The following is a 12,636-nucleotide window of genomic DNA, read 5'->3' as shown; positions in this document are numbered from 1 at the left end:
GTGGCTGGTCTGAACACAGCATTATATATAAAAAGCTGTGCATAATATCGCCTTTGCGATTCAGAATCAATATCAGACAGGCATTTTTAGTATGAATCGCGATTAATCGTCCCAGCCTTAAGTCACATTATTTTGTATTTTATAGCATTGTTGCAAGTCTTACTGTCTATATATTTTCTGTGCTGTTTACTTTAAATATGCTAATGAGTTGTTAAATTTAGTTGAGAGTACTACATTCTTATTGGTTGAAAACTTAATCAAAATAGGCAAAATATTTAAAAAACATGTATGGTACCTGGCGTGTTCATATTTATGCATTTGTATTCACAGGTACAGCTCCACCCCACACTTCCTGTTCTCTGGCATCAGCAGCCACTTCCACTGGCTCAGGGGCGGAGCCCTGCAGGCCACTCCCTCCCTCAGTTGCGTCGGTTAGCACAGTGGTAACTGGGACCAAGTGACGCCAGGTTCTGCGGGGAGAGAGCTGGGAGGCCACCGCCCTGTAAGCCCCACCCCTCAGCCCGCTCCCCGCCCTGCCGTCAAAGAAAGGCAGAGGACTGATCCATCGCCATAGCAACCACCGAGAGGCAAAAAAATGTGCGCCTAACGCACTTCGCAGTTTGACCTGCCTTTCAACCTCCAGGCAACTAGAGGGCGCAATGCATGCAGCGGCAGGTGAAGGGGATTTCCAACAGAAAGCTTCCATTTGGAGAAGAGGACAGAGCTGTGATGTTTTTGCTGTGAATTTGCTAAGTACTTCGTCAGCCATGTTACCTTTTGAGTGGAAAAACTGCAGAGGTTTAGGTGTGAAAGCGTGCATGGCTGTGTCCGCCCGTATAAGTAGGCGGAGCCAATGTCAAACAGTTCTTCTAGCTCTTCCCTCTTTCCTGCTGCCCTCATCTCTATTTGCTCACAAGTGTATTGTATTGTTAGCTAGCATTTCTGATCTATTGGGGGCTTTTCAAGGATTCGTCATGCTGACCTGCAAAAGTGCTTTTAAAATTACGTTAGACTGTTTCGCGACATTTTCGAGTCGAGACTTTATCTGTTTGCACATAGGCTGTACAGTGAATGAATTACTGTATTACGAACGAACAGGAAGTTAATGCTTTGAGACCTTCAGCTTCACGAATTTCAAGATATCAGTTAAATCATGCTATGTTTTATTGTTATCTTACTTTACTGGACTTTTTTAAACGCAGGGACAGAATGGAGCCGAAGCAGTCCGATGAAGCTTGTTTCTGTCGCTTTCCGCTTCAAACGTGACTTTGAGCTCCACGTACAGACATAGTTGATGTAAGATTATTGAATATAGTATAGCTGTTAATACTAAACACACACACACATCTCACGAAAAGCCATGGCAGCGTCTTTTATCGCCCAGTGTACGAGTTCTCAGGGAATTCCACAGTTTCACTGGCCTATATGGTGGTATAGTAATACCTACAAGATTGTCCTAAACAGCCAGATTAAGGTGAAGCAGTAGTTTAGTTTGATAAAGTTTGCCACTGCGTTCTCATAATGATTGTATGACCAGGTGGTAAAACGTTGTTGCTTTCACGTCATTTTGGGATTACCGTAACGAGTTATCGAAACATTGCGGTTTGTTCAAGAACATCAGTAGAGATTGGGGCGAGTGTATCTGTTACCATGGGTTTACACCAGATGCGAGTTCAACGATTTGCGCGGGTAGATTACATACAAAGTCAATGCAAAGACGCGATCAGATGCGTCCTTGTCTGGGGCGATGCGAATGATGCAGTATGGGTGGCGCGTTTACACGAAAACATGCATTATTCGCCTCAAACTTGTCTTCGCCCAAGTTCAAAATATTCAACTTGAGCGAAAAATTTCCATGACACAAAGTTAAATCCCGCGAGTTATAAAGAACGAATAAGGTGATGCACCGCGTTTGGTGTGTACGTAGCATTAGTCCAGAACTGGAACTGGGGATTGTTTGGAAAACAGCATAAAAATATTTTTTTGTTACTTTTTAGTTAGCTATTTTTTTACTATTGCTAATGCTAGTGGTAGAGGAACTACTTTGTTTTTAAAGCTAGTAATTGTAAGTACCCATATTTCAGTTTTATGCGCTGTCAAAATGTTGAAAGTTATCAAGTGTTTTTGGCATCATCGGCTTTGTTGCTCTGAAATTCGGCATTCAGAGCATCGTCATAATTACAGTAATTCCAAAACGACGTGGACGCAGCAAAAGGATTTTTATTGACTGTAAACATTTTTCCAGAAGTGGCTGATTTTTAAGCATTGGTTTAAGGGCTAAGTTCAGATTTATTCCCTTCCTCAGTGATGGCTTACTGTCGTGTCACACAATGTTTTGAAAGTAAGTGACTGATGTCTTCTTTGCCCTTTACGGTTTATTAATATCACAAGAGGAAAACTTGTCTACGGACGCAGGGATTTAAGAGTATGTGACATTTTCCAAAGTGCCATCATGCATTTTTCTTCACTTTCTTGAATGTTGGTTTCAGTGTTGATTAAAATGTGACTCCTCAATATGGGGAGGTCCAAACTACTATGAACTTACTTTCATGTCGGATCGGACGTGCGTTTTGTCTTCATTCGCACATTTGTGAGGAGTTTGTAATCTGCTAAGCGTTTCAGAAAATAACAAAAAGATTTATGGGTAACACTTGATTTGACTTGGGGGGGTGTTCGTGGGACTGGCATGACATCTTCATGGTCGTGACATGACACGTGTCATGAACATGATTTTTTGATTGCAAAGCCATGACACCATATAATCATGGATTCTTGGTGGTTGGCGGTTTTTCCTTTTGCTAATAGGTAAAATTACCAGATTAACAGATTTATGAAAAAAAATGTGGAAAAAATATTTATCTGATAAATTTTTACAGTCGTTTAATTTAGTGGCCTTTTTTGTACACGAACAACCCAAAAGGGTAGTAAATTTGCCCACGGTATATTGTGGAGTATTTAAAAAAAATTCAAAGCATTTTCTCAAAATATGTGTAAATATAAGATTTGTCACCAAAAATCATTCCATTTGCTGATACACAGAGAAAGTTGTGGCTAAATTAAGACATTAAAAAATGGCCAAAAGTTGTCTCAACAACCCATAAGGGTTAACATTAAGTGTTAATATTTTGTCAAATAGTTTTATAACAGCGTCATGAATATTTTTCTTGACCTCAACTACAGCGGTACAATTTTTTTTTTATTAAAATGTCATTAAGTGTTAATACTCTGTCATATAGTCTTTTTTTATTTCCTCCAGATGTTAAAATAAAATCAAATGAAATAAAATCAGTCATCCAATAATAATAATAATACCAATTAAAATGTATAAAATTATATTTTATTGCATTTGTAGAACGATTCACCTAAAATTAAATAAAAACAGTACAATGGGGGGTAATCCATGCAGCGTTGGGTCCATATCGCTGCAAAAACATTAATTTAATGTCAATTAAATTAATTAAATTTTTTGTTAGTTTTTGTTATGTCAGAAAACTTCAGAACCCTCTGTGTGTTGTTTTGGTAATGTCAAGTTGTCATGACAAGTTATGATGTATTGGTTTATGTCAAGTTGTCATAACAAAGACATCTCAAACAATGTCATCTTTGCATTAAAAATGACATAATTGAACAAATTACACTTAACGACAGCTGTCATAAACGTGCATAAAATCTCCTTCATGTTCATGACACGTGTCATGTCGTGGTTGTGGGGGTGTCGTGTCGGTCTTGTGAACACCCCTTCAAGTAAAGTGTTACCATTAATGATCGTATGCTAAAAATATGTGTTGTGGTAACAATGGATTATACTGCACATTTATTTTCCTACGTTTGAGTCAATTACAGTGTAAGCATGAAATGTACCAGTTTAAACAGGAAGTTTCAGGTTTAATATGTTAAGCTCTATCAGCAGTATATCAAAAGTTTTTATGGTGATATTCATTTAGATTTATGCATTTGGGAGATGCTTTTATCCGAAGCGACTTCATTTTTTATCAGTACAGTATGTGCGTTCTCTAGAAATGGAACCCACACCCTTTGCGCTGCAAACGCAATCTCAGTAAAGAAACTAGAAACTCAATTGAGCTATAGGAACACTTACAGTAGAAGTCTATGGTGTGCCGCCATTAAAACAAGTGTTATTCAAGCAGTACAGCAGGGCTGGTTTATTCATGGGAGTGCATTGTGTTCCTTCTAGTATTGTGTATAGTGTTTTACCATAATGTTGCTTTATTGTCATAGAGTTCAATTTTTTCACAGATGATAACCAACAATCACACTAACATTTAATATTTAAAGGTCCACTGTGTAGATTTTACATGGTGAGATTGCAACCAACTGCTCAGTCCCAGTGTTGGGTAAGTTACTCAAAAAAAAGTAATTAATTACTAGTTACTAATTACATCTTCAATCATGTAATTAGATTACTTTACAAATTACTCTCTCCAAAAAGTATTTAATTACTCATTACTAATTACTTTCTAAATCCTATTGAGTACATGACACAAGGATAGGCTTGAAATGGCTCGAATAAATAATATATAAAAGTACATCAATTATTCTGGTCCCACTTTAGGGTCCAATTCTCTGTATTAACTAACTATTAACTACTTTTGCCTCAATATACTCCAACAACTAATACTAAAGAAGTTGTTAATTTTAAGTATTGGTAGAAATGGGGAGGGTTAAGGATGTAGAATAAGGTTTTGCAGAATCAGGCATTAATATGTGCTATTAAGTATTAATAAACAGCCAGCATCTAATTAATATTAATCCCAATAATCAACGAGTTAATAGTAAGAATTGTAAACTTAAACCATGTTAAATCCACTATTGTATTATAGTATATATAATTGTTTAGAGTCCATACACAGTATTTAGTTACATCAGAAGTAACTGTAATTAGATTACAAGAAAAATAAGAGTAATCCCTTACTTTACTTTTTCAAAGGAAAAGTAATTTAATTACAGTAACTAATTAGTTAGTAACTAGTTACATCCAACACTGCTCAGTCCACAGCTCTCCCCTCTCTTTCGAAACGCATAGAGAAGCTACAGTAGCAGCTAAACATGTCATCATCTGTAGTGACAAAACACGCTCTATAAAGCAGTTTGTCCATTTAGGGCTACTGTAGAAACATGGTGGCAACTTCCATGTAAAGGGCTTGTTATAGTTGTGCGTAAGTCCTACGCCGTAGCCGCGACGGCATTGGTTCCGCGTCCGTTTTCATTTATACTTTTGCGTTGTCGTCCGCCTCGACGTGCAAACACACATGCAGACAGCTGGTAAGCAGTATCCACGCGCAGTAACCACAGTAGCAGCGTCATCTTTATTTTCACCTTCGCAAATGGAAATACCTATGACGCAGTTTTTTACCTGATGGGAGGGGTTCTGGTGGACCAATCACAGCGCTTGCGTACCGCATAGAACTAACGCGCTATTAAAAGTTTTGCGAGGTGCATGTCAGGCAACCTAGAGCACAGGCTACGAATAGCCTACGGCGTAGAGCTTAAGGGATTATTATAGTTGTGCGTAGGCATTGGTACCGCGTAGGTTTTCATTTATACTTTTGCGTCATCGTCCGTGTCGACGTGCAAACACATGCGCAGACCGCTGGTAAGCAGTATCCACGCGTGTAACTACAGTAGCAGCGCGACCATCAAAGAAGAAGAAGCTTAGCAAGTTAACCCACAAACGAAGAACAAACAGCCTGTTGTGTATGTTTTGAGAAGAACAGAAATGATGGAAGTAAATAAACAGCGACTTTTGTTGCAGTTTGAGTTAAATCACTCCTCAACTTGGCTCATCCTTGTTTTCACCGTCGCAAACGGAAATACCTATGACGCAGTTTTTTACCTGACGGGAGGGGTTCTAGTGGAGCAATCACAGCGCTTGCGGTCCGCGTAGAACTGACGCGCTGTTAAAATTTTTGCGAGGTGCACGTCAGGCTACGCAGAGCACAGGCTACGGATAGTCTACGACGTAGCTACGGTGTAGATCTTAAGGGATTATTATAGTATATTATAGTTTAGAACTGACGCGCTGTTAAAATTTTTGTGTCAGGCTACGCAGAGCTACGCACGGGCTACGGACAACCTACGCCGTAGCTACGGCGTACAGCTTACGCGCGACTATAAATCAGGGTTTACGCATGACTATAAATCGGGCTTTAAGGAGACCCGTGGTGTATGGAGATAAAAACGGCTCATTCTAAGATAATAAAAACAATCACTGCAAAAAATGACTTTCTTACTTAGTATTTTTGTCTTGTTTTCACAAGATATCTAAACATTCTTAAATCAAGATGTATTTTCTTGATGAGCAAAATGACCTAAATAAGCCTAATATTAACTTTTAAGTAAATTAGTGCTTAAAACAAAAAAAATCTTAAAAATAAGTTTACTTTTTTGATAAACACTTAATTCAAGATATTTTTTCATATTCCATTGGCAGATTTTTTTGAGTGTTTGAATCACAAATTCGCCTAAATTTGATATTTTTGTCTAAAAATTAGACTTATTTTCTTGGGTCATTTTGCTCATCAAGAAAATACATCTTAAAGCAACACTATGTAGTTTCCATGTAAAAATGACTTACAGCTCCCCCATGTGGTTGAAAAGCGCAACAGTGCCTGGTATCAGACACTCTTCTGCAGGCAGGGGGAGGGGAGGGGCTGTGTTTCCTACCCTCCACCGCCACTTTCAGAGTGTGCTTGTAGCAGCTAGGAGGCTGCTCAGGTTGCAGCAACAGTACAATTTGTCCAGTTAAAAGTTGTTCTATCACTGAAATAATTTTAGAGACATTATTTAAAGGTAAAAAAACTACATAGTGTTGCTTTAATTTAAGAAAAGAAGAAAGAAAAGAAAAGTCATTTTTTTGCAGTGTATACAGTTCATTATGTAAGGTCTTTATACACCACTGATAATATAGTTATGTATATTATATTGCATTTCTGTCAAGAGATCATTTTAAAAGTTACACAATGCACCTCTTTATATCTTACGCCTTGTATATTTTACTATTCTTTTGAAGCTGTACTTTTCCGTGTTTTTCATTTTATGCTCTGCCCATAGACTTCCAGTGTAAGTGCATAGCGTAAACAAGCTGAGGGATGAATTAAAAGAAATGAATTATTCACAGGAATCAATAGCATGTCACAGATTTCAATAGGGCTTAAGTTGTATTCAACCTGGAATATTACATTGTCACCTCGGGCTCAGTGTTCGTGTACTTTGTGTTTGTGATTGTCACATTTGTCTGTGCGCTGTGTAGAGAAGTATAAAACCAAAACACTGGACGTATTTCGAATATACGTCTGATACCAAGCCAAACGCAAACACATCTTTAAATTATGAATAATTGCAACAAGTTGACTATTTGACTTTACTACAATAATTGCATTACACCAAACCATACAGTAAATACATGCACATATACAGTAGTGTGTAGCATGGCTCTCTCACACACACACACAAATAAATCTTAAATAATCTGCGAGTGCAATGAAGGACAAACAGAAGGTTTATAAAGTGGTATTATCTGTGTTTAAAGTATCATGATTGTTGGTCTGTGTCCAGAGCAGTCACACCGTTTGTCCAAAGGCTTTGTAAATAGATTGTGATTGTGATGTGTGTATCATGTTGTTTGTGAGGAGATGAGGCTTGTGTACGTCTGTGTGTGTTCTCATAAGCACTGCCTTTCTCTGGAACTCCAGGCACACACAGTACACAGCTGCTGTTTATCAACTGACTTCTGTACAATCTGTACATTTGGCCCTCGTCTCTCACTCCGTGTTGTACTTTCAGAGAAAATCGCATTTCTATTGTACAAAGCGACATCTGTATTCAGCATCTATTTAACAATGATCAGTTGTGATGCACCTTTCCCAATCTTTTCCCAACCGTCTCCTTTTTTTTACCAACTCAGGCGCTCACTTTTGCCTCTTACGATGATAAAGCTGTGACTGACAGGTGTCTGTGCTACCCAGTAACTGTGCTGTTTTTAAAACCTGTCTCTTGAATGTTGACTTATTACGAAAGAAAAGAAATATCATGCAATGGTTTTCTAATGATTTGCGAGCATGTTCAATGCGCTTATTGATTCAACAGTTTGTTCTCACTATGTAACTATATGTATGAAGAAACATGTCTATATCTATCTATATATATACAGTCTATATATATATAACGTACGTTTAAAAAATGCAACTATGACATGCAGGCTGTTATCTCTGCATCTCTTTCACATCCCTGTCCGAAATAAAAAAGTTGCCCAGTGAAATGTGAATTATATACTCATATGCATGTGACAACGATGATCCATATTTTGGGAGCGGCATACGGATACTAACGTTACTGTGATGTGAATCTTCTGTTGATACGGGGCTTGTATATTCAATGCCTTTGACAATCACCTGCACATATCAGAGTTTATATTTCAATGGGGGAATGAATGATTGTTTTTTTGCTTTCTTTTTCTTTTCTTTCTCCTTGAATAAATCCTGAATGATCATAATTTGTCTTTCTGGATCAGTAAAATTAAATGACAAAAGTTTTTTTTATCTACATGTTTTGCAGAAAGAATGGTCAATTACTTTCTTTGACGCAAAATTTTAATGATTCACTTGATTCATTCTGCAGCTTTAGTTAAAGCGGTCTTTGTTTACTGTGAATGTAATTGGTTTTGGGGGGGGGGTTCAGAATAGTTTAGTGTGTTGATCTCCACAGGTGATCAGTGATTCTGGTCTCGTGTTCCCTCATTAGTGATCAGTCGGGCTGGATGTTGTCAATTTCCCACCAGCTTGCTGCTTCAGGCTGTATCCCTTTCCAGTGAGATTGGCCGAGGAAAGAGACCATGTGAATTTCATCCCACTCTGCATGACCGTGTACAACCCCAGACATCTGCACTTGTGTCTGGCCAACATGTTACACATTAGCTGTGTCAGGGAGGATACGTTTAAAATGCTCGAAAAACTACTCAAAATAAGACCATTAAAAGTGGTTGACTGCCTCGTAATCATAGTAACCATTTTAGTGCTAAACATCACCTAGAACCTGTCTAAAACCATATTGTGCTAAGTTGAACCATAAATGATGCTATATTCATGCTTTAGCAACACTCATGGTTCTAGAGGGGCGAATGTGCAATATTTAGCGCTAAAAATAGTTATATTAGTGCTATTTAGCACCATTTTAGGGGCTAATCAGACCAAACAAAGATGTTTAAGTGCTATGATTGGGTCTCCAGTGCTTCTATCAACCTAGAAAATATGAAAACCCAGTCAACCCAGTAACTTAGTTTTGGTAAACCATTCTCTACAAGCACATGAGAAAATAGGTTGTTGAAATTTGGCTCTCCTTATGATGTCATAAAGAGCTCTTATTATAATAATACCACCCCTTAATCTGCACTATCCAATCACAGCACTGCTATTTAGTGCAGAGAAAAAGAGAAAGAGAAAAGGTCCCACAAACAAACTTTAAGTTTTCATTTGTAGCAGAGATGTGTGTGTAAAATAATGATTCATCAAAAAAAAAATTAATAATAGAGCCAAAAAGCATTAATTTGTGCCCCGCTCGCCCCTACTAATTGAAGTTTTTTTTTAAAGATGATCCAGCTTTGACTTTTTACAGTGTAGACTTACTGAAAAACTGCCTGGAGGTGTTTTCCTACACTGGCACGACTTCCCTGCTATTTAATAACTAAAGTAACAGCTATTTAAGGTTGAAATGCTATATGGTTTACCTTATGGACTTTTTAAGATAAATGTTTGTAGTTATATTCTTATTTAAACAATACAAATTTAACAAGTCAATTTAACAAAACTATAAGATTCTCATTATGTATGTAGTTCATGCTCTGCAAATTTTCATTACAATAAAGTCTTTTGGTTCAGTCAGATCCAATCTAAACTTGTGCCAAATGTATTTCTGCAGGCCTGGCAGTGCACACTTTCATTTAAAACAACAACATCCCGAGCATCTTAAATTAGACTGTGAGATTTCCCCGGAGGAAAGCACATAATGTTTTCCTCCTCACGCTGCTGAGGGACCTGCAGAATTTCCCCATCGTTATCCTCTTTAAATAAATGCAATCTAACTGCATTGCCTTTAAAACTGACGACGCTTTGCACTGAATCATGTGACCTGAGTTTTATTAAACACATAAGTGGGAATTTGTGAGTCATGTAAATATAAAAGTTTATAAGGGATAAAATTTGTGTTTTGCTGAAGGGACATTGGGGCTTTACCAGTGAATGCTTGGGTTAGGAACATTCCCCAAATAGTGGTACACGTAAAAGAAAACAGAGGAAGGATTCGTATTTGGACATTTCTCAAGAATTATGTTCGTAGGTTGGATTATACACATTATGGAGATGTCTTCAGTTTGGAAGATAAGATTGTAGATGACCATTTTAGGTGACCAAAAAAGTCTGTTGATCATAAAACTTGATCAGTAGTATTATGTATAAAAGTATTCTGTGTAATATTCTGATATAAATTTTAATGAGATGTTAATCACACATTTGGAGCAAAGAGAAGAGTTTTTTTTACTTATTAAAATTGCATTGTGACATTATTTTCTTGATAATTAAGCTTTATGATATTTTCTCAATTCTAATTAGCATAATGTGTAATATAATAGATTTTATTTATGCATCTCATCAGTATTTGCTGTAATGCCTTCATTTATGCTAATTTTATTTAAAAAAACACACTGCATGGTTCTCAGTGAATCACAGTAATGAGAATCTAATCAGAATAACTGTTGTGAATAATGAAAATTACAGACAAACTCATAAAATATCCAGACACATTATGGTAATGACAGTTTGGGGGGGACAATGTGCTAAATTATCATCATAATGCACTAATGCATGACTGACTATGGCCTAATATCTTTCATTTTCATTTTAATTGTTGTAAAACATGGTCGAGACAACTTGATAAAATTCACCTGAAATGACGGAACGCATGTTTGATCAAGTTTTAGAAAACAATATGAAGAAATGTATAAATCATATTAAAATGATAATTTACACTGTAAAAATGATTTATCATGACTAGAGATGAATTGTTATAACTTATAAAATATAGTTGAAATTAAAAGCAACTCATCTCTTGTCAAGATAAATAGTAGTAAGTTGAAATTACTTGTAAATCTGAGTTGATAAAAAATAAATTTAAGGCAGCAAAGAAAGTATAAATGTTTATGCATTTACCAGATGCTTTTAAAGGTGCACATTTTTTGCCCATATGTGTTTTTGGGGGTTTGAACCCATGACTGTTGGATTCCTACAAACCCGATTCAAACTAACATAACTTCTAAAAACAAATTGTTTAAGTTAATTTGTTAAAGCAACACTATGTAGTTTCCATGTAAAAATGACTTACAGCTCCCCCATGTGGTTGAAAAGCACAACAGTGCCTGGTATCAGACATTCTTCTGCAGGCAGGGGGAGGGGCGGGGCTGTGTGCTCTACCCTCCACCGCCACTTTCAGAGTGTGCTTGTAGCAGCTAGGAGGCTGCTCTGGTTGCAGCAGCAGTACAATTTGTCCAGTTAAAAGTTGTTCTATAACTGAAATAATTTTAGAGACATTATTTAAAGGTAAAAAAACTACATAGTGTTGCTTTAAAGTAACATAAAAATATAATTTTATAGTGTATTTATACCCCACATCAGAAAAATTAGGACAGTAAATATTGTTTGCATTAATACTTGTGATGTCATTTGAACATATTGTTTGGCAGCCTGAATTACCAGATGCTGCAAGCTCATATAACCTTAACTCTTAAAGTGAATATAAGAAAGGCCACAAATTCAGAGAAGTGGCCCGAGACAACACCTAGGCCCTGTCCCAAATGGCGCACTTCATGTGGACTTTCGGTCTCGTGGCATTAAATTGCGCGTGCTCGCTTAGTCCACGAGTCCGTAGGGTGTCCCATCTGTCATTTTTACGCTTTGAAGTGTGCTCATCAGCGCCTCCTTTGCCCCCTTGATGCGGTCTTCAGCGAAGCCCGCACTGCAGCAGGCTTCGTGCACTTTACCAACCCAGAAGTCCTTGCGAAAGAGCAATCAGACCAATCAGACGACGGAAGGGAGGCGTTCACACTGACGGGCAACTTCTCTACCTATTTCCGGTGTGGCGCTCGAGTCTGTCCCAAAATACGACTCCGTTGCACCCACGTGGACTCGTATTAAGGGTCCCTAAAGTCTGGACTACGTGATGTCATCAAAGTGTGGACTCTGAGGAGGACCACAAGTCCGGAGTGTGCCATTTGGGACAGGACCATACTCTACCTCAATCTGCTTAACAGATGAAAGTAACTGAGGATTTGATACTTGTGATGTTTTACTATATCAGTAACACCAGAAAGGAAGAGTCTCATATAATGTTATTCAGTGTAATCACACCTCTCAGGCTTGCCTTTGTTGTAACTGAGTGTGTGTGTGTGTGTGTGTGTATCTGAAGAGTGATGTAATGTAACAATGCACTACAGAGTCTGTTTTATCTGAAATGTCAGCTAATGTTTGGCTTTTAATGAATCAGCTTTGAAAGCATTTTAATCCCAAACCAGCAGATCAAACTATTTACTCACAACCACAAACAGGAAAGCAGTCATAAATCCAAGCACAC

The 12,636-nt window shown here is 37.6% G+C and overlaps 1 protein-coding gene across 1 annotated transcript in view; it reads left to right on the top strand.

Moving 5' to 3' along the window:
* The window catches only part of camk1da (calcium/calmodulin-dependent protein kinase 1Da), a 75,662-nt gene extending 68,192 nt beyond the window's left edge, over window positions 1-7,470 (top strand). The window contains exon 11 of the mRNA XM_055189964.2: window positions 331-7,470. Within this exon, the coding sequence (XP_055045939.2) occupies window positions 331-461 (131 nt within the window). The 3' untranslated portion in view covers window positions 462-7,470. The remainder of the gene's footprint in view (window positions 1-330) is intronic.
* The last annotated feature ends 5,166 nt before the right edge of the window (window positions 7,471-12,636 follow it).

Source organism: Misgurnus anguillicaudatus, chromosome 1 (assembly GCF_027580225.2).
Source record: "Misgurnus anguillicaudatus chromosome 1, ASM2758022v2, whole genome shotgun sequence".
Classification (NCBI taxonomy): Eukaryota; Metazoa; Chordata; class Actinopteri; order Cypriniformes; family Cobitidae; genus Misgurnus; species Misgurnus anguillicaudatus.
This window is presented reverse-complemented; position numbering and strand designations above follow the sequence as displayed.